Source organism: Arvicanthis niloticus, chromosome 10, assembly GCF_011762505.2.
Source record: "Arvicanthis niloticus isolate mArvNil1 chromosome 10, mArvNil1.pat.X, whole genome shotgun sequence".
Classification (NCBI taxonomy): domain Eukaryota; kingdom Metazoa; phylum Chordata; class Mammalia; order Rodentia; family Muridae; genus Arvicanthis; species Arvicanthis niloticus.
In genome coordinates, this window is record NC_047667.1 from 38,119,307 (window position 1) to 38,146,618 (window position 27,312).

General features: G+C 38.0%; 1 protein-coding gene across 1 annotated transcript in view; it reads right to left on the minus strand.

The window, feature by feature from the left end:
* The window catches only part of Hmcn1 (hemicentin 1), a 417,178-nt gene that overhangs the window by 243,147 nt on the left and 146,719 nt on the right, over nucleotides 1–27,312 (minus strand). The window contains exons 5-11 of the mRNA XM_034513608.2: nucleotides 23,782–23,953; nucleotides 21,484–21,590; nucleotides 14,204–14,324; nucleotides 13,072–13,335; nucleotides 10,781–10,925; nucleotides 7,043–7,164; nucleotides 3,121–3,396 (exon numbers count right to left, since the gene is read on the minus strand). Coding sequence (XP_034369499.1) covers nucleotides 3,121–3,396; nucleotides 7,043–7,164; nucleotides 10,781–10,925; nucleotides 13,072–13,335; nucleotides 14,204–14,324; nucleotides 21,484–21,590; nucleotides 23,782–23,953 — 1,207 coding nt within the window. The remainder of the gene's footprint in view (nucleotides 1–3,120; nucleotides 3,397–7,042; nucleotides 7,165–10,780; nucleotides 10,926–13,071; nucleotides 13,336–14,203; nucleotides 14,325–21,483; nucleotides 21,591–23,781; nucleotides 23,954–27,312) is intronic.

Below are 27,312 nucleotides of genomic sequence, written 5' to 3' on the forward strand. Positions count from 1 at the left end.
TAGAGAGTTTTAAAAAACAGTGGTCCACTTTTGTTGTAAACTAAGCTACCCTGGGGGCCTGAGAACCAGGAACAGTCACAAGTCAGGATGCCTTAATTTGACATGCTACAGACCCCAAGTGAGAGACAACTCTCAGAACCAGTTACAGAGGGTAATGAAAGTCAACGGTTGACAAGATTAAAACTCAGGCGACACAGAATTTAGCACAAGCAATCAAAGAAAGTTAGTCTCACCTCCTTGCAGACCTGAACAACTAAGAATAACTAGGATGTGAGGGCTCTGGGACAGAGGGCAGCAGCTGGGCCGACCCCTGAAGCCACCTCTCATTCACCCATGCAGCATTCAAAACGTCCAAGGCCCCAGGAGACTGCTTGTTGTCCACAGTCTCATGTCTCCAGTATGGTGAGTAATGCTAAGGACTAGTTCACACATACTGATCTCAGTGGTGGGGTAGCTCTCTCCATCCATAATGCTCTTGGAAGATTTCCTCCAAAGGTCACCCCAAGAGGTAGAAACTGGAGAAGCTTAGATGCTGGTAGGGCCTGACCAGCCCAGAAAGGGCAAAGCAGAGAATGCTGAGCAGAAGTCTCAGGTAGGCAAAGAAGACTTGGTCCTAAAGGAAGGACAGTCCTGACACTGAACGTTTGTCCAATACAAGCTCAGCACCATATCTAAATAATAGAAAAGAAGTGTCCGTGCCTGGGGTCACCAATTTTCAAAGAGCCCCCAAAGAAGCCACTCAAACAATACTTCATACCCCCATTTATGTTTACTTCCTTTGTGTTTCTGCATCTTCTATTTTGATTATTATAGTCTAGTACTTTTACCAATGCACATCGTTAAGAAAGATCCCAGATCATGGAAAAGCTTCCCGTTCTCCTGAAGCAGCAGAACCAATATTCTGAAAGTGACTGTATTACTAGAAATGATTTATGTATTTAATGCAATTTCAGTCAGATTTCATTGATATTCTTCACACCGCTAGAAAAAGCAATCCTAAAATTAGTATACAAGCATAAAAGAGCACAAATAGTCAGTGTAATATTGTACAGAACAACACTGGGTGCTTCACAATACCTGACCGAAAATGCTCTGTACAACCAGGGTAACAAAAGCACCATGGTCCTAGCAGACAATGAGTAGACCAGCAGACCCAGAAAAGAAAAACTCACAGCTAAGGCCTTCATGCAATCTTTGACAAAGCTGTAAAAAGCACACAGTGAGACAAAGGCGGTGAACGCATGTGCTGGAAAACCTGGATATCCACATGTAAAAGAATAAAACTGTATTTTTCAAACTTAACAAAAATTAGCTCAAAATAGATTCATGGCCATAATGTAAAAGATGAAGATTTTAAAATGCTAGGAGAAAACTATTTCAAAATATAATCATGGACATGAACTTTCTGAAGAGGGCCCCCAACCGTATAGAAAATAATTCTAAGAATTGATAAATAAATGAGATTGTATGAAAATGAAAAGCTTATGTACAGCAGAAGAATTATTAGCCTACAGAATGAAAAATTTTCTTTCTAACTATATATCAACTAGGGGATTTATATCAAGAATCTATAAAAAAACATTGACATTAAATACAAAAAGCAAGCATCTAACAATGGTCTGCTGAATTGGACAATTCTAAAAGGAAGAATTACAAACAGTCAATAAATATGTGGAGAAAGTTTTAAACATGTTTAGCTATTAGGAAAATAAAAATAGAAAGTACCCTGAAACCCTGGCTCACCCTAGTCAACATGACTGTCATCAAGAAAACCAATTACAACGGAGGGAATTTAGGATGTGGAGAAAAAGAAATTCTTTCTTTCTACTGATGGGTATTCACATTTCTACAGCCACTAAGAAAATCAGTAGGCAGGTTCCTCAAGACACTAAAAATAGAACTATCCTATGATCTAGGTACACTGCCTGGTCATGTGACCAAGGAGTTTACAGTGAGCGTAGGAGAAAGGGGACCAATGAAAGGAAAGAAAGAGATCAAAAGAGAAGAAGGGAGAAAGGGTAATGGGACACATATGTCATGAAAGGAGAGGAAATCTAGGATAAAAAGAAGCGCAAAAGGAAGAAAGGGGACAGAGAGGGCACTGTAGGACGAATAAATAGAAAACTTAAATGTGTGTGTGTGTGTGTGTGTGTGTGTGTGTGTGTGTGTGTGTGTGTGTTCAATTAAAACTCACTTGTTTGATTCTACCAGAATTTGGATCTATAAAAGGTCCTCTGCATATATATTACAGTTGTTGGCCTGGTGTTTTTGTGGCACTCCTAACAGTGGGAGTGGGGATGTCATTGACCCTTTAGCTTGCTCTTAGGACTCTTTTCCACCTCCTAGGTTTCTTTATCCACCCTTGATGTGAGGGTTTGTGCCTGGTCTTATTATGTCTTGTGCTGTGTTTGGTTGATGTCCTTGAGAGACCTGCTATTTTCTGGCAAGAGATTGGGGGTAGGTAGATATGGAGGAGAAGGGAGATAGGGAAGAATAGGAAGACTGGAGGGAGGCAAAGCTGGCTCAGAATGTGTGAGAGATGAATTTTTAAAATCCTAAATAAATAGAGATAGGCTCAACTAATAATTACTACCACTTGGATCACTTCAAGTAAATAACTAAAATAAACTATACTAGTAAAATTTATTAAAGTTATCTTAAAAGTAACAATTTAAATTGGTCATATATGTGTAGGCACAACATTTAAATGAAGATAAAATCCTTGGAAGCAATTATGAAAACAGTTAAAATTATACTGAAATCCACTTGAGGAATGTCTGGGGCCATACTATCCTGAGTATACCTGATTTTGTCTGTCATCCACATAGTAGACTAGAGAACTTGAAATCATCAAGACATCCAGAGACAATTTATATATTGTCTTAAAGTGGACATCAGCAACTACCAGGGCCAGTTACGAGTGCAGTAAAGCCGCCTATTTGGAGATATTTCAGTTTCCAGTTCAGTCATTTTTAAACAACTGAATATCCCAAGCATTCTTTCACCCAAAGACAACTGTGTAGATGCCGTAACTCTGACACAGCACACTTGTAAGGAGAGACATGGAAGAAGGAAGGTGGAAGGAACACCATTGGGCAGAAGTTGCTAGAAGCACTTTACCTTGGACTGTGAGGAAAACTGAAGCAGCTGCCGATCCCCCTTCACTGGAAACCACACAACGGTACTCCCCAGCATCACCAATTTTCACACTCCTCAGCTCCAGCGAGAGGTTAGCCAAGGTCCGAATTCTTGCTGAATCTGCTAGTCGGACATCTCTGCCACTCCTCTGCCAGGTTAGATTATAATCCACAGCACTGATGACAAGACACGCCAAAACTGCTCTTTCTCCGGGAGTGACTGTTACATTATTAGGCACTTGGATGATCGGAGGAGGCTCTGTGTGAAATCAGAAGACTCAAATCAACAAATCTACAATCGACTTGGCTTGCTTACACATATGGCTTAAAATCTCTGTATATATAAATGTGTATTGAAATATCTGGCAGAATGTTTCCATATATAACAGAAATTATTGACTAATGCCTATGCTAATGAGACCCCCCGCCCCCCAAATTATCATCTAATTACATGATACTTTAGAAGGCAATGTCCCTGTCCATACCAAACTGAGATTTCTAGGTTATACACGTGAGAGTCGAATTGGCTTGGCCAAAAGATATGGCTGGAAAGATTTAGGATTCTGGAATGAAGCAGGTTTTTCATTTGTTTTGATGAGAATAGCATTTATTGGCTGTTTAAATGAAAAGGTAGATACTAAGTGTTTTAAAGAACACAGCAACCACCAGGCGGTAGACATGGATCTAAGTGTTATGTATAAAGTTGTTTCCAAGTCCTCCCGTGTTCTAAAACAGCAGTTCTCAACCTGTGGGTCACGATGCCTTTGGCAAAAGTCTATCTCCAAACATATTTACATTACAATTTTAACACTAGCAAAATTATAGTTATGAACTAGCAACAAAATAATTTTATGGTTGGAGGTAACCACAACATAAAAAACTGTATTAAAGTGTTGTAACATTAGCAAGGTTATGAAGTCCTGGTCTAACAGCATACCCTCTAATCTACAGAGGTTTGGTTCCTGACACCCAAACATAATGGGTCAAAACCACTTGTAACTCCAGTTTCATGGTATCTGATACCCTCTTCTGAGCTACTTAAACCCAGGATTTTGGTATGTGGATAGTTTTGTATGAATCAAATTTCAATACAGAAAGTTAACATAACTGTAATAACATTAACCTTAACTCCAAATATCACTGGAAAAGAATGTTTTGGACACTTATGTGGTTTTAGTCATTGTCATATCTATTTATAGTTGATGAATGCTTTCTACTACCCACTTTGCATTAAAGATGTAACTGTAACACAGTCAACATTCTTGAGCATGTCAACTGTAACAGTGCTACAACAGATGAGGAAACATGGTGGTAGAAGTTCAGCTTTTCTTCAGGTGTATATCAGATGCTCTTGGACTTTATAATAGCAACTATTGTGATGCAAGAATATCACTATTCTGTAGTGCTCACTTTCTGAAACTTCATAAAACTATGAGACGTGGCTGAGCAGTAAATCGGCACTTGATCCCGACCTTTGGATGCATAATGACATTACAGTGGCTGGTCTGGGACCTTACTGTGGGCAAACGGGAATTGAGAAGTAGATGAAGGTTAATGGCTACTGTGCTAAGCAAACTCCTACCCTGGAAAGAAATGACCACTTGAGCTTGCTTCAGCAGCACATACACTAAAATTGGAAAGACAGAAATGCTCACTCTTTCAAACCCCAAGGAGCCCTTGCCTGTTACTCCTGCTCTGAATGAAACCCATTGCCGTAACATTGATGCTTTCTGACTTCTTTCATGGCTGACTAAAAGAAAGAATTCCTGCAAACAGCTTGGGAAAGAGCCAGCTCCCAGTTATGCCACTGATCGGCTGGCACAGAAGAATACAGATAGAGAATGTGCAACAGAAGCTACTGTCACCATGGATCCAACTTCGTAAGTCAGTTACTAGCATCTCCCAGTTACTTAAGATGCCTGAAACAACTTAAGGAGTCTCTCAACCTCCTGTCCTTTCTCCTAATTAACATTGCTGGGAAGAACCCTCAAGTGCTCAAGTGTTTGCTTTCCCAGAAGCTGAGGAATGTTGACACAATTCCAGGGCTTTTCATAATTTCTGGAGATGAAAAAATAAATAGTTTGTGATGTATGTCAACTCGCTTAACTTATTTCAGAAGACCATCTTTATTTTCCTAAGAAGGAGAGAATACAAATAGTTGCACTGAAAGAACACGCCTGCCTGATTTACATGCCTCGCTTTCCAAGTTCTTTCTTGGACACAACAAATCCTAGGATTCAAAACCATCATCTAATTAAAACATTTCTTTTGTCTTAAATTGTCCCAAGAAAACACACACTGAAAGCAAACACAGGCAGTGTTCAGCTTCCGCAGCCATGACATGAGAGGGTCAGGCTAGGATACCAGGATACTGTCAAGTACAGAACACCATAAGGCAGCCATAGAATAAGTCAGTTAAAATGAAGTGTGTGGGCTCTGCTCAGGGGTAGAGTGATTGCTTAGTGCTTGCCTATGTGAGACCCTGGGTTCAATCCCCAGTATGTAAAATGTATCCAGAAATTATAACTCTATGCTGAGTAGATGGTTTGAACCTGATCTGTGAATGTATGTCACAGGCTCCTTCCACTAATTGTTCTGAAAAATTAAAGGACAATATTTTCATGAATGTATCTTACCCTATAAAATATTAATGTACTCTGCCTCCCACCTACTCAGAGGCATTGACTGTCTGAATGCAAAATAACTGCTACCACATTTGTCCTTTTTTACACTAGCCTATCCAATAAAGCTCTGTGTTCTGAGATAAATTTTTAGATTCATCATGATCTTCAATTTGGAGACCAGAATCTACTCATAAAACTACTGTGATTGTCGTACGTGAAAGAAAGAAAAAACTTTACTCCTTCTGTTATCCTCAGCATAGACAAGTTCTTTAAGCCGTATTTTCTCTAAAGGAAATGTTATATGGTTCCAAAAGTGGTTTGAATGGGAATGTGCCTCACAGGCTCACATATTGGCTCCCGGTCTGCAGCTGGCAGTCCTGTTTTGGGAGGCTTAGGAGGTCTGGCCCCGTTCGAGGAAGTATGTCATTGGAGGGGGGGCTCTGAGAGTTAAAAGACCGCTGCCATTTCAAGTTAGCTTTCTGCTGGATGCTTACAAGTTCAAGAGATAAGCTTCCTGCTCTCCCACTCTACAACACCACATGAGGCCCCCTGACCACTAACCTCTGGAACTAGAAGCCCAAATAAACTATGGTGGTAACAATAGCAACATTAATAATATCAGTAGACTGGAAAGGTGGCTAAATGGTTAGGCGCATGCGCCCACATTGGGCAGCTCATGACTGTCTGTAACTCCACCTCCACAGGATCTGATGCCCATGACTTTCTCTGCAGGCACGTGCATAGAGATAGACACAGTAAAATAGTAAAAATCAAATCTTAAGTAGTCAAATAGCAATAATTATCTAGCAAGTACTTCCACATTCCAAGCTGCCTCGTAAGCACTGTGCATGTTCCACAAACATTGCTCAGGCATTCATAGACTAGACATTGCTTTATTTATTTATTTATTATTATTATTATTATTATTATTATTATTATTATTATCCTTTTAGAGTTAAGGAAGTAAGGTATCAAGCCCTTAAAAAAACAGCAGAGGAACTGAGTGGAGTAGGGGATGGGGAGGGAACAGGCAGGGGAGGATCCAATGTAGGGAGAGCCCTGGAGAGAGAGGGCTAGGAGAGAAATATTAAAATAATTTCTCAAAAGGGGATGGGGAGACTGGCACAGGGAAAGACACGAAGGCTGAGTGTGGGGAGGCCAATGTCTGAATTCAGTGTAATAAAGTAGATAGACAGTCAAATGATCACGAGGAGAACTGTACAAACTTAGCCTACCGGCATCTCATTTCCACAGGTACAATCATAGGCAGGTGGCCCTTACCTGATACATCAAAAAATGTCTGCGCCCGTCCGGTCCCTGCACTGCTCACAGCGATACACTCATAGAAGCCCTCATCAGACAATGTCACCTTTGTGAAATCCCAATTCACGCTGGCAGATTCCCTGGGGACAAGAAACGGGAAAGCTTTTAGTGTCTGTCAAGCAAGAGAAACATGAAAGCAACAATAAGCGACCCGCTTTGAAGGATGTGAACCAAAGAGTAAAGCATTGGAAGTGAGTGGTGAAAACTACAGATTAAATGTAAAGGTCATATACCTTTTGTATTTAAATAGAGTTATGCTCCTCCATTGTGAGCAAAAAATATACAGGAAACAGTAAGTTGTTAAGAAAGCAAATTTATCTTTATAGCTTTTTTTTTTCTGGCTATATAAAAACATACTTGAGTTGACAGCCACTGGTGACATTTCTCTTCCCTCTACACTTCCCAGTTTGGAGGTGAGAAGTGTGCTCAACACAGTGAAACAAATGTGAATGTAAGACACCCGCTTCCTAGTGCAAAGAAAATATATTTTCCTCAACTTTCTTAGGCAAGTTCTACCTGGAAGTATGTATTATATCTGATTTAACTTATGCATATAATACGCAATGAGAAAATTGAAAAAATTCATTAGTTCTGTAGACAAACTCATGCATCCAATCATCTAACAGATATTGATTCATTCTCTGCCAAACTTCTCATTTTCTGGAACAGTCTAAAAGGATAGATATTTAATTATTAATTAAAAGTTCACAGTAGCCGGGCGGTGGTGGCACACTCCTTTAATCCCAGCACTTGGGAGGCAGAGGCAGGCGGATTTCTGAGTTCGAGGCCAGCCTGGTCTTCAGAGTGAGCTCCAGGACAGCCAGGGCTACACAGAGAAACCCTGCCTCAAAAAACCAAAAAAAAAAAAAAAAAAAAAAAAAAAAAAAAAAAAATTACAGTGTACAAAAGTGGGCCTTGTTCTTTTAAAAATACAGTTGAAATATAAATATTATATATTTTTCTATTTTTTATGTATTACTAGTCATAATTTTTTGAAAATGTAAAGTAAAAACAACCTCTCCAGATTTGAGGATTTGAGACACCTCTCACTGACTTCTGATTTTAGTTTGGGCTCCACATCTCTCTTCACCCAGACACAACTCAAGAAAGCAACTGAATAGCTTACTGAGATCAGATGTCACGTTCAGCCCTGACAGGGTTTGGAACAGTAAGTTCAGCATAGGTTCCCACCATCAAGAAAGTGAGTACCTAAGAAGGCATTGTTCTGTGTACTGTAGTAGCTCCAGATACTTCTGCTGGTGTTTCCTGTCCATTCTATGTGAATGGTTCTGTTAGCTCCAGAAGTAATCAGTGTCCCTTAACTCTTCACTGCCCTGGATGTTTACACCGTGTCTCTAACACTCTACAGGAGGGCACTAAGCACAAGTGTGCAAATGCCCTTCTCTAGGGGATACTGTCAGTCACAGCAAGGTAATAGTTTGGAATATGTACATCTCAGGTCTCCTTTGCAATGCCTATCTCAGAACTGAACATATGTTAGGATTCATCAAACCTTGGGCTCATGGAAATTTTCGAACAGGAAACAAAAATTCATCCAGTCTCAAGTACTTCCTTTTAAAAGAAAAGATGAATGGCTGTTCCTTTGTCTGAGGATGCACGATCAGTTTACTAATTGTTTTAAGAATATTCTTTACAGCTCTACTTGACTCATAGCCTCTTATTGACGAACTTCTAGGAGAAGAAAAAGTAAAAGTTTTGAGACAGGGTCTTACTATGTAGCTCAAGCCAGGCTCAAACTTCTAATCCTCCTGCCTCAGACTCTTAAGTGCTGGGATTAAAGGCACGTGCCAATATGTCTGACTTAGTCGTTTTTTTTTTATTGTAGCCTCCTCTGTTGACATAAGCATCCTAATACCACAATAAAGAAAGGGATTCTAGCGATAGACTTTAGAACAGGACAAAGAGTCTGTCCAGAAGATGTAGACACTGCTAATACAAACTGACTTCCCTCTCAAATCCCCTGACGGTCAAAGTGGCTGTCATAAATGAAGATTAGGTCCCATGTTTCATGTTACTGGGAATCGATGGCAGAGGCATGCAAGCAAACTGGGATTAGAGAATCAGTCTCTCATCACTTACGAATTAATACATGTCAGCAAGGCCTGTCTCATCTCAGGGCCACAGCACTAGAAACATGAGAAAAAGAATTTTTGTGGCTTACCTCCCAGGAATTGTGTGGGATCAATGAGTTAATGTTTATAAAGTATCTCAAGTGTCTTTGAAAACTGTCACTATTTAAACAGGAAGCGGAGTTATTTTACTTCATCGGCTAGTTATGTGGCTCCATCATCAGCTAGCCTGCTCTGTTATGTGGCTGGTTATAAAACAGGCGGCTAAGTCAAGACGCACTATGCGTGGAGCAGGCAGCTGTTTGGGAATGGAAAACTTTCTAGATGCGATTAACTTTCCAGCCACAGGCATTGCTGAAAATGAATCTCCATAAAGAGATTATATAAATTAAGACTGTCAGACAGTTAACATCTTTTAGAGCTATATTAATATGGCATCAGCAGTGTGAAAGACTGCTAAAGTTATTCTTAGAGGTTTTTATTCCCAAATCTAGTCGGGTTTTGTGGTAACTCAAAAGGTAATATACTTTCCAGAAATATTGTTCTAGCACTTTCTGAAGATGTAGCTAATGTTTTTCAATTAGGCTACTTGCATTTGTCAATAAAATGTCACTCAACTTTAGAAGAAAAAGTTGGTACCTTCTAGCCAAGTCCTCACATTGACTTCTCTGCTGTAGCCACATGTGCTCCTGGTGAACCATACTAATCTACTCTCTGCAAACAGTGAATTCCTAAATATTGTTTCTTATCCTTTTCTCCTGACTCACTGGGATCCCCACAGTGACCTCATTTTTACCTGCTTTTTCCTGCCCAGTCCCCTTGGCCTCTGTGCCTCTGTGTGTGTGAGATTTCCTAGGATATGTGGTCCACTACCTTGCTCACCATCTTTACAGGGTCCAATGCCTCTCATCCCATTTGGTAGTGGTAGTTATTTTTTTGGTTGGTTGCTTGCTTGGTTGGTTAGCTTTTTAAGACAGGATTTCTCTGTGTAGCCCTGGCTGTCCTGGAACTCACTCTGTAGAACAGAGTGACCTCAAACTCAGAGATCCACCTGCCTCGGCCTTCCAGGTACTGGGATTCAAGACGTGTACTACCATACTCCGCTTCTCATACAGTTTTAAATTTAAGTACTTGAAATTGAAACGCTACATGTTAACAACCTACTAAGTGATAATATTTCTAATTTTTTGTATTTTTATCATAACACCAATCAGATTCACTCACTATATTAAACTAGAAATAGGAGTTGTAGATATTTTTAGCCCAAATTCAACAAAGCTAAAGTTTCCAGGGAAGTGCTTTGCAAAGAGCCTTCCAGGGTCTATTACCTAACATTGAGTTGATAATTCTGTAATCTTTGACTTGGAACCTTCTAATTATATCAAATACACAGTGTATAAACCCTAAGTTATATGAAATATATTCTACAATTTCTATTGTCGTAGTGTATTTACTATCCTTTTCTGACTCCTTTCACTAAAACATAAGCAGCCTAGTGCTGTGTTCCAAATGGTAAAAGAAAGAACTGGTTTGTCAGAGGTAGAGTACAGAATTGTACTTGCATGTTTATGGCTCTATACTACAGCTGAGAGGAACATTTACACACCTTAAATATTGGTCTACTCCCAGGGCAATTCCATTTCTCATGAAGCTCAAAGTAAAGGGCAAAAGACTCTCAACCAAACAGAGGATTTTTCCTGGCTGCAGGTAGTATCCTGGGGTTCTCGTGGGCATTGTAACTTTGGGAGCATCTAGGGGAAAAAACAGGTAAGAAAGTCACCACGATAGAAAATACTTTTTATAGATCCACCCACACGCTTCATATATGAGTGATGTTGACAAACCATCAGAATTCCAATAATCTCAATTACCAAATTTATTTTAACTACCATTTTTGAAGAAGATTCATTTCCATAGGTCCTCACTCTGATAGTCATCAAATTTAAAGCTCAGTTATCTTAATAGCAGCACACTGTTTTTATCTACTACCAAGCTAAGAAAAAAAAAAATCAAATGATCATCAACTGTAGAATAAATTCTTATTCCAAATATGTAGAAACATGAGAAGAATCCACATATCTTAGAATTAAATACATACAGCAACTTTTTCCTAAAAGAAATAATGAGAAGTATTTTTTTTTTAAAGAATCCAACAAATTTTATGCATTCGATGCAAGAGGGTGAAGCCAACTCTCTTGAATGTTAGAATGTTAACATGAGGAAATTTTTTTTTCTTTTTTTCCCATGAGACTCGGGCAGAGTCACATGGGGAAAACAGGATTCAAACCGGGAGAGAGAGAGCAAAGGGCACGGGCTCGCCCTCTGCAGGCTGGCACCTAAGCCGCTGCGCCACCTCTGGCTTGCTAACATGAGGAAATCTTGAAGTTGGATCTGTGCTTATGATTGTACTGTGATTAAACAAGCATTCTTGAGTCTCCAAATCTCACTCTTATACATAAAAGATAAACTTCTGGCTCCTGCACAGCTTTGAAAACAATCTCTCTATGCCTTCATAGGGCAGGATTGGAGCTATGGATCTAAAGTTTTAGTTAGAATTTGGTCATTTCAAAAATCTCTCAGGTAGAGATAAACAGAGACCTGATGCTCCCCACCCATTCCTATCTCATAACCACATCTTCCTTTAATAGGAGGTATATCAGGAACTAGATTAGTAACTAAATAACCAATTAATCCCTGGTCCAACCATCACTATTTGTTCACCGTCCATTATTATTCATGGAATAGATGGTGCTTGACCACTGCATATAAATGTTTAGCCAACTTATATAACTGAAGAGTTGGGGAGGATTAAAAGGCACTACTACAATTTCCTACTCATTAAAGTTACCAAAATTCTCCAATCTATAATCAGTTTAACATAAGACTATAATAGGTTTAACATAAGACTCTAAAAGTATTATTTAAAAGTTAAATATGTGTGCAGTAACAATTAGTGACAAAAGAGGCCATAAATAGGAAGAAGAGAGGGCGGGCCTTTGGGAAAGTTTGGAGGAAGGATAGGGAAGGGAGAAATGTAATTAAATTATAATCTCAAAATTTAAAAAAATATGTTTACATAAAAACAAACAAAAACCTTTTATAGAAAACTGAGATTATTACAGAAAACACAAATGGTCCTGATCTAAAGGTCAGTGGAGCATGGGAGCCCAGCCCCAGAGGATAAACGTAAATCACAATGCCTACCCCCAAGGCTCAGGGAACATCATGGAAAGGGGATGGAAAGAAGGTACGAGCCAGAGAACCAGGAAGTCTGCTGTAAGAATGAATCTCCTAGAAATGACAGGGATGCTACCCCAAGATGCTTCAACAACATGGCTGCCTAAACAAGACCTGAATAATGACAATATCAATAGACACGTTAATGGAGACAGGGGAAATCTCATTTGATCCCAATCGTAGACAAAGAACGAAGGCAACTAAAGACTTCTGAGAGAAGGAGAAGTAGCCTCTCCCAGAGATCAGCCCCCAATACAATACAAAGCAGTTAGCCCCAAACCATACACACAAAGCAAAGCCACAGTAAATGGACTCGGACGTTGTATTTATGTATGTATTCATCTCTGTGTAACAATAATAATCAAAGAAAAAGAGACCACTTATTTGAGAAAAAGTAGAGGTAAATATAGGAGGGACTGAAGAGAATAAAGAGAATGAGCAGTGAAATCTTCATATTTTAATTTTAATAAATACTAAACTACATACATAATATACCGGGATAAAAAGTAAATATAAAATAAAACACCAAATTATCTGCATGTAAATGCTTATCAACTGGTTACAGGGTAGTAACATGGGAATTAATAGTCCATATTTTACCTGTGGGATAGTCCCCTGAAGCTATCAATATTTCACTGTTAAGCAAAACATTTGTCTTACCTGGGACAATGCTGGAAAAGGAAACACTTGACACTCTCTGGAAGAGATAATCATCTTTGTCATAGCCTGTCACCTTGAGAAAGAAAGCTTCATCTGGTGGAACGAAGTCAGAAATATTCCAGATGCCATAAGGCTTCCGATCTGGGTAATGTTTAACAGGAATGGTCTTAAGAGATCCCCCTGAGATACTCAGAAGTTCAAGACGATCTACTCTAGCTGGACTGGAGATTCCAGAAGTGTTCAGCAACACATACGTAGGTATCCCTACAAGAGAAAGAAATTGTCGTGTACAAGTGTCACATAGTCGGGGTCACCTGTGTAATAAGTGTCGGCTACTATAGTAGCATATACACACTATAAGGATGCATGCTCAACACTGATGATATAGGTTCAGAGTTTTTCCTACATAAAGACAGAGCTTGAGACACTGTAGGCAATCATTGTACAGAATTTTAATTGTTCTTATACAGAGAAAATTAGAATTATGAAGTGTTGTGTGATAGTTGATTATGTAAACATTTTTAAAGATTCACTTCTTTAACCTTACTAAAACTGCACAAATAAAGAAAAGTTAGCAACGATATGGAAAAGATTCTCAAGGTCACAGTATGGCTGAGCTTGCCTTTAGCAATAAGATAACAAAGCTTAATGGGCAAATAAAATAGGAACAAGAACAAGCTTTAAAAATCAGCAATATTTTCATCTTGAACATAAAATAATACATTTAAATTTCAGCAATATACAGGTACTTCATCTCAACAAAGCAGTTTACAAATACTAATCTTTAAAAATCCACCAAGTGCTTTTCTAAATGTAGTTAAGTCTAAGAGTCAACTAGAGTGCTCCTAGGTCTCAACTTCTGCAATTCTGATTTAAAAGATTAAAGCAGAGCCCAGGAGTCTTCTTTTTAAGAAGCCCCTTGAACTTCAGTAGCTTTCAGAGTGATTCTGCTATTGCTGATCTTGAACTGTACTTTGCAAACACAAAGTGGCCGAAAGACCCAATCACAATCAAGTTAGGGAAAAATGGGTGCTGTCCTTGTCAATGTGATGGGATGCCACAGACCAGCACAGTCTCACCAGCTGGGCACAGCTTCCCCTTACACCTACTTAAGAGCCTTGTGCATACTAACCTTGCACTGGTCTGCTCATTGTTTTTTTGAAGTCCAGTGTGGGCTTTCGAGAAAAGCCAGCTCGGAAATCGATAGTGCTGAGACCGGTGATGCGAACAGAATGCCTTCCACTGCTGGAGGTCTAAAATGTAAAACAACAATCCTAGTCAGTGGCTGGTTGCAGCAATCTCTCCACTGGTGTGGCAAACCATAGTGTGTTGACAATTTACATGCCAGAGTTACAGCCCTGACCGAGGTATTGCATCTGAACTTAGTTGTGATTCCCCATTCTGCAATGTGATTTTGCAATACATGTCTCATGAAGACTGCTCTAAAGTAGAAATCTCATACCTGGTGGTCAACGGTAAATATTCAGTAACTAATGAGTGGAGGTTAAAGTAAACCTAAAATCTCTACACATTTCCATACTTCTCCTTGGTTCCCTGTTGTCAAATGGTAGATGTTCGACCAACACAAGTGAAATAAAAAACTAAATTTTCCCTCACAAAGCCCACTCAAGTGTAATTCCAGAAAATGTTACTTAATTCTTTCCTTTTCTTTCTTTCTTTCCTCTTTCCTTTCTTTCTTTCTTTCTTTCTTTCTTTCTTTCTTTCTTTCTTTCTTTCTTTCTTTCTCCTAAATGCATAAGGCCTACTAACTATAGACATAGCAGTGATTCAATGGCTAAGTCTAGGCTTCTCCTCACAGCACAACATCTTCTACTAGGAATTAGCATTTGCTTCCTACTCAGTATCTCTCAAAGGAGACTCTGAAGATCTCATACACCAACACCTACACCTATACCAGACTACTCAGCTGGAGCCCAGACAGGTAAGGCAAGGTTAGTGTTTTCATGTAGATAACTTAATGCTAAAAACACGCCATTGTCCTGGAATTGTGAATAGGAAGGCTTTCCTTTCAACTATATGGCAGAACTAAGGAGCAGGGTGGGGCACAGTCTTGATTTCTGGTCAGTTCAAGAGAGATTTCAGGACTAATGTGAGAGCCCAAAAGGCACAAGAACGAGCACCATGGAGAGCTCCAGGAGTGGTATTGAGTTCCTCCTAGGGCTTGTTTTAGCTCAGTACTTCCTAGCTGCCTACGTGGAATGCATATAGATCTGTCTACTCTAAGGGTGCTGCTGGTTTACTAAATACCTGCCTCCGTTTAAAGTCCATTAAGCTTACTAACATGGAACATATATTGCACACAAAATGTTACTCAATAGACAATGCTCTCTTTCTCAAGTACCGAAGTCCACAGGTAGAAGTTTAGGAGTATAATTTCTATGTAGCCTTGGACTCTAAGGTATAGAAGATGATACTATTCTCCAAATGGATGGTAGCTATGGTAGATTTCTAATGATCCCTTTCGTTAGAAGAGTCAGAGGTGTTGATAAACCTTTCTCTGAAAGAAGGAAGCTCTGAAAGAGCTTCTTCTGAAAGAAGCTCCGTATTTTTGGATTTTCAAATATGTAGATTAATACACACAACAGCTAGTTTCTAAATGCCAACTTGATAACATACAACATAATAAGCAAGGTAAGTGTATAGTTGATTTTCCTTGAGCCACGGAGTGCCAGCTGCAGCATTCTATAATACCATACTACTAGTTCAGGTCCATGGGTTATAGATGTCACAGAGTATGTCATTGCAGAGTTGAAACAGATCCCTTCTTTTTCCTCATTAGATGCACAGACTGCTGATTTCTGCTAAAGTAGCTGAGAATGTTAGAGGTAAAACTTCGAGCGGAGCACCCATCAACCAGGGTTTCAAAGTGCCTTCATGAAATTGGACAGTCTGTTAAACCACATGAATATTAATGAGATCATAACCTCCTTACATTAAGCCCGTGAGGATTCCTAGTTGCACTAATTTGCATTAAAATTTAATTGATAGAGCTAGATTCTATTTCCTCCTCTTGAAGAGCGCGACCCTTGATAAAATAGCAAATTTACTCAACACTAAAGTCAAAACAATTATATATATGATATATATATTCAAGAGGCAGTTATTTAACTAATTAATTTCCTCATGTATTAGCAACCCTTTAAACAGTTTCGCAGTTTCTAACTCAGGCACAACAAAATTGAGCAACTATTATTTTTGCCAAGTTTTATGAAGTTAAGAAATGCTCCGGGATCATAAAAGTAATGAATAGTGGATCTTGAACTATTTCTTTTCAAATATTTGCTCTTAAATGAGGCATTTTTCCAAATTAAAGAGTATGATTATTTTCATCAGTTCCTTGAGAATTTCTGAGATACAAGCATTGTGTCAATCATAAGCATATAATAACGCAAGCTCACTTCAGTGCTATTCTACTGGGCATGCCTCTTTGGATGAAAATGCCAGCAAGGAAAGAAATGTTCTCTAAGCATAGGATGAACTCAATTTAAACACACACACCAGCATACTTATATATTTATATCCACTAAAATTAATCTCTGCTCAAGTGAACAAATTTCTTTTTCAATAAAAACATTCCATGTAGATAACACTTTGATATTAGAAGGCTAAAATAACTGGAAAATTTTCTAGAAAAAGCCTATGATAAAGTGTTTCATCACCCCAAACACTAAATTAGTGCTGTAAGCAGAACTGTTTACAGACATTCATAGGCCACAATTGAGGAAGACTGGAGGACTCTCTTGTGTGGTCCTTTGTAGACTTGGGAGTGATTTACTAATAACACTTAAAAACACTTTATACCAGTAGACTATTCTAAAAACATTCTTGTAATCACAATACATTTAATTCTGAGACAGTGATATTTCCTTATTTGTAAGTTTTATGCAATTATACAGATAAACACATAGAAAGCATTAACAAAGTTTGTTTGCATAGTAGCTTCTTTGATGTCAGGGAAAATTAAGATACAGTATTTGATTGATAATGAAATCATAAATAGTTAAGGCACACAGACACTGAACTTCAATAAAATTTTCAAACATTACAATGATAGGGAATAAAGTACATTTTATATTTTAAAAATGTTTTAGACAATTTCAAGCATGACTATCTTTTTCAACTCCCCCTTCCCTCCCTCCACCTCCCCAATGTCACCCTACACCTCAAATTCACGAGCTCTTCTTTAATTATTAACGTTATACATGTGTGTATATATACATATAGGAGTATATGTATGTGTGTGTGCATGCACACATGTTGAGTCCATTTGTAAATGTGTTTACGGTTTACCTCCCTATTGGAAAGCTGGTCCCTGGACAAGACAGTCCCCCTCTTTCAGAAGCCATTAATTACATATAGCTCTTCATCTAGGTATAGGGCTTTGTGAACTGGTATTGTTATTGTGAATATATTATTTAGGCAACCATATTAACCTGTAGAATATGCATTAGTATGCACTGAAAATTAATATAACCATCTAAACCAAAATATTTCTTCTAGTCTTAGAATCTCACTATAGTCATGTGATATGGAATATTCTCTTTTGTACTTAGGGGATTATCTAGGGATAGTTCATACAAATTTACTTAATGGAAATATACCCCAGGGGATGTGTTAAATTACAAATGATTACACTGATAATCCTAGGCTAATAGAAACATTTTGTATTATCTAAATCTATTATTTAATATCATCATAGGGAGTTTCCCTTAAGTAGAAGGAGACAAAACTTGGCCCAGGGAGTTTCAGTGGTAATAGACTTATATTCTATGTAGCTATATATTAGCTACAGCTGTCTGAATGGAAAATTCATATTGCTTCTCAGAAATGAGATCCAGAATTTGGAGTTTCCATATAAATGGGAACTTGGGGGCATAAAACAGATTTCTCTCCTGTTTTAAATAAAATTTTGTGTTCTTTTCAGTCATTTCTGTTCTATATGTTTTACCTACATGAGAGGCAAGTTAAAACATTTGCATCATTTACATGATTAGAGAAATGAGTTGACTCATTGTCTGTGTGAAAAAGGGCCTCAAAGCATCACAGTAAAGTGTTTGCAAGATAAAGCACAAGAGAAAAGATCAAGCCAGTCCAGGAGGATTTAAATCACAGATACATTAAAGTCCCCCATCCCAATTCATAAGCTTGTAAGCTAACTAAATCTGCCACTTTCTTAGGCACCACAGAATAAGGATTAATTTTTATTCATAAATATTTACATAGTTCTTGTTTGTGCACTGTGGCTTCCCTGATGAAAAAACTCTAGCAACAATAACCAGAGAGAAAAAATTCTACAAAAATATAATTATGATAGAAGAGAAAAATGAATCTAAGAGAGGCACAGCCAGCCAGAGGGAAAGGTGATATTTTAGGCCATCTTTGACAAGATTTGATTAAAGTGTTGCCATTTGAGTTGAATCTTGAGGGACATTCAGAAAGTAGGCAGATCTCTGTGAGTTTGAGGTCAGCTTGGTCTACATAATGAGTTTCATGATAGCCAGAGCTACACAGTTAAGACCTTGTCTTCAACACAAAACAAAAGCATGGGGCAAAGGAAAGGATAATGGAACCAGCTTAAATTTAAATAATTAAATTTGTCTAGAGTGTGAATGTAAATGATGCGAAATAATCAGAAGAGTGGCTGAGGCTAAATCACATGATCTTTAAATATCTTATGGTCAGAAAAAAAGACTGGTTTTCATTCTTGCAATGACATGTTATTGGAAACATTTGAAAAGACATTATTAATTCATCTGATATAGCAGACATTTTCCAGATAGCACAGAGCAAAGAAGATAGCATGCAGGATACACTATCTCATCTTAACTCTCTTGTTGAGAAAGTACACATGGAGATCATTTGTCATTCATCAGCTGTCTAAAATGGAGACCCAATATCAGTAGCAATATTTATGTCAGTAGACAGAACTCCATTTATTTTGTATCATGCTGAAGGAGTCTTCTGCTATTTCTTATAGGAACAAAATAAGTTTATTATCTGTAAATTGCATTTCGATGCTTATATAGCATTTAATTATTGTTACCATTAACTGCAAACTAAAAATCATGTTGACCAGAAGCAGAGGTTCTTTAGTGAGAAATACAGTGATTTTCATGCAGTGTGAAAATAGAAATGGAGCCTTCTTTAGCTCTCTTAATTATAAGAGACTGAGCTTAGACACTTGTCTAAACAGAGATTTTTCTTGCCTTGTCATCTTCTTCTCACTCTCTTTGCTTACAGACTAACCTTTGAAACTCCTCTGTTTCAATTATCAATTAAATACGCTTAGAGCACACTAAGCAGATAGTAGGAAACATGGCCAAAGGTAAACACTGAGAATTGATGACTGTCCAAATAGACAAATCAAGCACAAGATAAACTGCCGCTATGACCTACCATTCCTCCAGGCAAGAATTTTACTAGAGGAAAATTCACTGGTAGCAATCCAAATCACCTGGAAGAAAGTTCAAATGCCCCAGAGACTACTAATAAAGTGGCATCACTTGCATATTTCTTACTGCCAACAATGGATACCTTATTGTTATGATTCAGAAAGCAACAACAGAATACCTGACTGCCAACTTAAGGCACTGCTGGCTTAGGTCATGCTTAAATTAAATCATTTGAGGGATTAAGAGCCTTGACTTTCATAGCCCTTCCTACTGTGATTAAAAAAAAAAAAAAAAAACAGACTCAGCACAAATCACATTTTAGGCACGTTGATCAAAATAACAATAACATCAATTGTAGCCGTGTTAATTCAAAATACCAGAGTAGAAATATCCTTCATTTTTGCCATCAAAACATCCAGTATATATGCACACCTACTGTGTGCATGGAACAGAGTTGATAAAACGGTTGTGACCATTTATGATCCATTCATTAAGAAACTGGCAGGTTGCATTTATATTGCCTTTGCCCCTACACTCTCAAGATCATCTGCTTCCCAAATCTACTCTACACTTTATAGTATCCCTGCAGGGGCTTAGAGCTCTAATAATAAAGATAGAAGATAGATAGATAGATAGATAGATAGATAGATAGATAGATAGATAGGCAGGCGGGTGGGCTGGCGGGCGGGCAGGCAGACAGGCAGACAGGCAGACAGGCAGACAGAGATATTCTGGGACTTGAGGGGAGTTATGGTGCAAACTGTAATTCCTTAAAATGAGAAAATTAATATACATATTCTTTGATATCAAAGTCTGCCTGGCATGGAAAATCCCCAGCGAATGTCTGTGATAGACCATCCCACACACATGTGCATTCACAACCTTCCTGTAATTTGAATGCTGATTCCATTAAGTTTCATTTAGCATGTTGGAAACCTGAGGTAAAGGAAGAGAAAAACACTGTTGCGGGTACTGTCACAGGATTCTAGAGCAAAAGGTTTCTTGGGAGCTGCTAAGGGTACTGCTGGGTAGCGGGGAAACGAGACAGGAAAACACGGGAATGCAGCACACGTTGTTAAGCCCACTCCTGTGGTGAGCATTCGGAGTTTATGCCGTAATGGTCTAAAAGCTGCTCCTGAGTGGTGTCAAAGCCTGGGCAGAACAATCTTTTCCTGTTCTCGGGGAAACCCTCTCACACATAAAAACACAGACGCTTGAGTTGGAAGAAGGCCAGAGCATAATGAAAAGTCTGTGAAACACTGGCAATCTCTCCCAATTGCCCACCGCAGCCAGTTACACACATAATCAACAACGTCATACCTATGATTTATGGTATTCTGAGTTTTGACTGTATGTTACATTCTTCACTCCATATTGTGTGTGTGTGTGTGTGTGTGTGTACACACACACACATATATATAAAGATAATTCTAGAAAACAAATGCTACTTTTATTTTAAAAAATATAATGACTGTACCTCTAACAAATAACGGCAGCCAACAGCCCTTGACACCTTGCCTTGCACTGCTGTTTCATATATACAAGCTTACTTCTCAGCCCCGCTCTGCAGTGGAAAGAACTACTGCTATCATGTGAGAAAGTAGGAGAGCAAGAAATAAGAGAAGTTCTGCTCCCAAGCAGTCCAGCCTGAGGGTGCTGCTCAACTCCAGGCTGTTCTACCCAGAGCCCACAGCCCTGACTATTGTTCTCCACTGGCTCTGTGTCTGCTGATTTTGGAAGCAAGAAATGGATGGTACCATCCGTCTACAGCTTAGATGATAGGAAAACTGCCCAAGAATTTTCATTCTTGTTCCAGAACATCACTGGTGCTCATGGTCGTCACAACAACACTGCCCAGCTCAAGACCTCCCACACGTGTTCTTTCATTAAAAGTCTTCTCCGTGATGGCAAGAATATATAAATAAGCTATTTTATATACTTTATAAAGCATGCCAACTTAAAAATAAAATCACAAGCAGACTGTGAAATCACACAGTACCTTCACTGTCCACATTCCAGCTTCGGGCTCCTTGACGTTCACCACTTTGGCAGAGTTATGGATATTTAACAGCTCATTCAAGCCAAATCCCTTCTTTATCAGCTTCCCTGAGAGACAAAACAGAGGCAGAAGTCATAATTTCTCTCCCAGTTAAAGAGATCGGCTATTTTAACATGCAAACGCCTCAGGATATGATCAGATTTTCAATAACAGATTTTATTTTCCTAAGTATACATGTATATTACTTAACAAATATTTGTGTTCATAGCTCAAAATATTGTTATTTGCACCTAAAATATACTTAACTGTGGGCTTCTTGGCACCACTACTGAAGTAACAGATCCTCCTTTGTTATGTGTTTGACAGTCACATGGGAATAGCAATTAATAAGCTGTCACTTCCCTTCTAAAACCAGACTAGAGAACAACTGTCATGCTACTAAGACATTATGTGCAGTCACTAGAGACAGGTAGACTGCATAGAAGCAAAAGCCAGACCAGCACACAGCTCTCTCTGGAGGTCAGTGTAGATGCTTCTAAGGTGAGTATCCTGAGCAAACCTCTGCACAAAGTGCAAGGCCTTATAACCAGTCTTCCACTAGGTGCAGGAGAAGGCTCGCCATCAAAGGATAATTACAGCATAGCACTGTAACAAAATGAATGGTACCATCTCCCATCTGCTGGATAGTTACCTTCAATAACTACCAGCTGGGATTCAAGGAGAAAAAAAATAAGATAGAGCTGAGCCCTAGTTTCTCACCTCTGCCTCCCTGTGATCTCTTTACTCAGGTATGTATTTTAAACAATCAAAAGATTGGCTACCACTGTGAGCCCAGAGGGTCGTTAAGCAGTAGGACCCTGACTCAGTGAGTCCAGCCTTTCTGGGTAGCACAGGGCTTATTCCAGTGAGAGAAATGTGGCTGCAGGAGACAAATGCACACTGAGAGCAGCACTCCCTCCACAAGGCTTAAAAAGGAGGTTTTTCTTCCTTTGTAAAATGCAGTGTCTGGCCAGTGTGGACGCTGACTCTGAGGGATATTTCCCATGCTTAGAGGAATTATTTCATGCTCTTACGGGAACTGTGTTGTATCTATTGTGCAAATAAAGAATATAATTACCCCTTCCCCCTTTATAAATATCAGTAAAGTACACTAAAACCACAGTAGAAATGAAAGGATTTCATCAGGACCAGCAGGTGCGCTTAATACAAATATGAGGGAAAATGAGATTCCTTTATTCTCAGATTTGCTTTTCAGTGTGAGTCTTGTCATTTTTCAAGAATCTTGAAAATCTTGTCATAAAATACAAGTGAGGAAAAAATAAGTTAAAACATTCATTCACCTACTAAGAATGTAGCAAATGCTCTGCCACTGAAATGTGGTGCCAATCTAAATCTGATTTGTCTATCTACCTGTCTGACTATCTATCTACCTACTGTCTGTCTGTCTGTCTGTCTGTCTATTTGTGTGTGTATGTGTGGGTCATATATGTGCATGTGTCCACATATGAGCACAGCACAGAAGTGGAATTCAAAGGCCACTTCCGGTGTCAGCTCTGGCCTTTTACCTTAATGTTTCGATACAGAATCTCACATAGTATTCACCACAACTGCTTATACCAACTACATGGCTTCTAGCTATCCTCTTGTCTCAAGCCTCCATGCGTTTATGCTAACACATTACCCACCAAGCCATCTCCCTTCCCATTAAATTTGACTTTTAGAAACTTTTATGTTTTTCTTTAAATTAAACCTTTCTAGAAAATGACAGTAAAAATTTAGAAAGTTATTTTATCTTAGAAAGTTAGTTTAGAAATATTTTAGTGACTCATTCAAAAATTAACAGATGTTAAATTTTACAGAATAAATTACTATAAAAATATATACAAATTAAAGCATTAACCAAAAGACATAGTTTAGGGGTAAAACACTAGATAAGGCATGTATCAGAACCTGAGTTCAATCTCTAATACTGAAATAATGATATTTAGGACATTATTATATAATGTGTCATATAACAATGTATATGCTATATAAAAATGCTATAACATTTAGCTTTTTTCCATGTGGATAATTAACTACAATAAATTTCATGAATTTAATTTGTTTAAATATGAGAAAATTTAACATGTTCATACATTAATTCAAAACCACTTGATTAATAACAATCTCATTTCAAACATCTATAGTCACTTATAAATACTTTGAACTTATTTATAAAGCTGAATTAATTAAAAATGTGTGCAAAAAGCGCCCTTCCCTGTTCTTCATATATAATAACCAGTATTTGATTCATCTCACCAAAAGGATTGCGGATTTCAATCACGGGAGAAGGGCCACTCAAGGACACAGTAACTTCTTTGAGGCTGGGATCAAAAGGAATTTTCCAAGTATTTACAGCGTGTTCCAAATGATCGGTGGATAAGAGGTGAACCTTGGAGGCCTGAACGGCTTCTTCCACCCACTTCAACACCTACAGAAGGGAAAGAAACTGTGAATGGCGCCTGAGACATTTGGAGGTTTCTTGATTTCCTGTTCAGGGCTTGTCTCAGTAAAACCCTAACTCTGAGGCTCTTCCTGTGGTGATGTGAGGCTTAGCTCATCCTTACCCTACCTGTATGCTGTAGGCTCGCAGTAAAAAGCTGGTTTAACCTGCTCCAATTCCAATTTTCTATCTTAGATTAGGATTAACAATTAAACTTCAGGGTTAAACACCATGAGATGAAACCCAAAGAGGCATTAAAATAATCTTCTACATGTGAAGAAAAATAGAATGAATCTGTCATTAAAAACTTTCATTCTGGATTTTATTCATTCTAGACACATTTTAAAAAAACAAAGAATAACCAAGTGATTTTGGACAGGCTTAATATTTTTAAAGTTATTAACGTAGTCTTGATAGGTTGCATTATTTTACTTTTGGAAAAATAGTTTCAGTCTCAACAAGATAGCCTGTTTGTTTTGTTTTGTTTTTGTTTTTGTTTTTGTTTTTGCAATAAAATGAATAAACATCCCCCAAATAATGGGAAAGGCAACAAAAAATAAATGAAAATAAATAAACAAACAAAAATTAGCAAAACATTCCAGCTTCAAATCAATTCAAGGAGCACATAGAAAATAGTCCTCAAGGATATATTACAAAATTAAATTCTAAAAAGGTGTAAACACAGCACACATCCACTTCATATAATTGTACAACAAACATAATTTCTCCTTTAGACAAATGGTGCATGTTTAGCTAAATAGCAATTAACTGATTAATTCTTAGTCTTGGTCACATTTATGTCACATCCATACTTAATATGCCCCTTTACTTCTTAGCTTAACCCTGTAATGAGGCACAAGATCCTAGACAGAATGGACTCCTGAGTAAATATTAAATTTTAAATTATTTAAAATTTTTTATTAAAATATTAAAATTCAAAGAAATATTAAATTTCAGTGCAAGCAGGCACAAGCTAAGTAACCAAGCAACAAATACTGAACACTGTTTATATTTCCTATTAGAACATCCTTTTCATTTTCTTTATTGTTTTTTCCCTAAAGAGTGGAAAAGGGGAAGACATATTAGTATAGTTAGCAGTGTGAAATACTTATGTTAACTCAAATAAATGTGTGTTGTTTAAAGTTCTCTCCCAGGTACTTTGAATTGATGGACCTGTTTGTCTATTTAGTAACAGCTTTTCTGTGCTGGTAGCTACTGAATTTTTTGCTTTTATTATATAGCATTTATTCTTTATACATACTCCTGACATTGCTTCATGGCTAAAGATCACATATATTTCTCTGTTTATCTAAAATCAGGTGGCATGGGATATAAACACTAAAGGCGGCCTGTGTATTAATGGTAAAGAGATCGGTTGTAATGATGACAAAAATAATGTCTTGTGTTTGTTTGCTTATTGATATAATGTCTCAGGTATCCCCACTGGTATTGAACTCACTATAGAATTAAGGCTAGCTGTAACCCCTGATCAACTTCCACTTGCAAAATGATTGAATTATAGACATATTACCACTACTGCAGGCTTCTTAAGTAACAGAATGCAAGAGGAAAACACAAACACTTGTTGAAATATGGAAGCACCATCACACCACTCCCACATAACTGACACTAAAATAATATTAGTTTGTTCCTTCCTATGGTGGTTTGAGTAGGTATGGCCCCCCATAGTCTCATGTGTTTGAATGCTTAGCCATAGGGAGTAGCACTATCAAGGGAAACCTTTGAGGTCTCATATATGTTCAGGCCATGCCCAGTGACATCATCCAGTTCTATTGCCTGCAGATCAACTCTCAGCTCCTCCAGCACCACGTCTGCCTGCACACTGCCATGTTTCCCACGACGATGATAGTGGACTCAACCTCTGAAACTGTAAGCCAGCCCTGATTAAATGTTTTTCTTTTATAAGATCTGCCTGGTCATGGTGTCTCATCACAGCAATACAAACCCTTAAACACTCCCCCCAAATAAATATTCCTTTCTGGTTATATGTTTTAATAAAAAATGTCATAGACAGATAAAAACAATCTATGAAAGACAAGTGGGTTTTTTGTAAAAAAAAAAAAAAGGGGGGGCAAATTCATAGTAAGTAGCAAAGAGGTTATGAACAGATGTACAAGAATATGACAGAGAAGCAGCAAACAGGAGTGACTCACTCCATCTGGAAGTGTTCAGGGAAACGGTAAGCTGAAGCAGCCAAAGCAGTGCACACCAAAGATGAGGCATCTCCATGTTTATTGCAGCACTGCTCACTGTAACCAAGATGAATGGAGAAAGAAAATGTGGCCCGAATACCTAATGAAGTTTGTTTTTTTTTTCCAAAAAAAAAATACAATTGTGCCATGTGCAAGAAAATGGATGGAAGTGGGAGATTACTGTATAAAGAAAAATCAGCCTAACTCAAAGAGAAATATCACATGCTTCCACATCTGCTAGCTCATTTTATGTATGCACATATAACACACACACCTTAAAATGGACTATGCAGGTGATAAATATGTCTAACAATATATGGAAATGGGAAGAAAAGATAATGAAGGAAGAAAGACAACTGAAAGACAACTATTGCGTGTTTTTTCATATCCAGAGTTAAATACATGCACATTCATGCATATATGACACAAAAGCCGAAAAGAGCCTGTTAGAGGCATAGGAAGGGAACAGCGGGTGAGGAAATGAGAGAAACAGGAGGAGAATGAGAGGAAAGGTGAACGAAGTACAATTGTGTGTGTGTGTGTGTGTGTGTGTGTACTTCTCTGTGACAGATACGTACTTTACTAAATATTGCCTTTATGAACGCACACAAACACATACATGTGTATAGATGTTAGATAGATAGATAGATAGATAGATAGATAACCATGGAAATCATTAAGTTGTGCACTTAATAAAAATTTAAAAGAAGAATAACATTAAAAGCATCTCATAAATATGGTTCCATAAGCCAGGCTGAGACCTTTGGAATTCTTCACAAAGCTTCTCTTGAAAATTACTAACATTCTTAAAGAGTGAAAGTGATGTATTTCAAAGAAAGCTGTCATGCTATCATGAACAAGTTCAAAAGAACATGTGTTCCATAAATCAAGTGATAGAGATATATTTCCTTCAAGTTGACCCTTATAAAGCACCTGGTATATATATATATATATATATATATATATATATATATATATTAACACAACTTTTGCAAAGAAGCAGGTGCTGTTATTTGAAGAGTTTTTAGTAATCTTTCATGATTGAGTATGAAAGCATGACTAACCCTTCTCATCAAATCTTTCCATATGACAGCAGGATCTAGGCCAACTGTAACTAATATTTGACATCTCTAG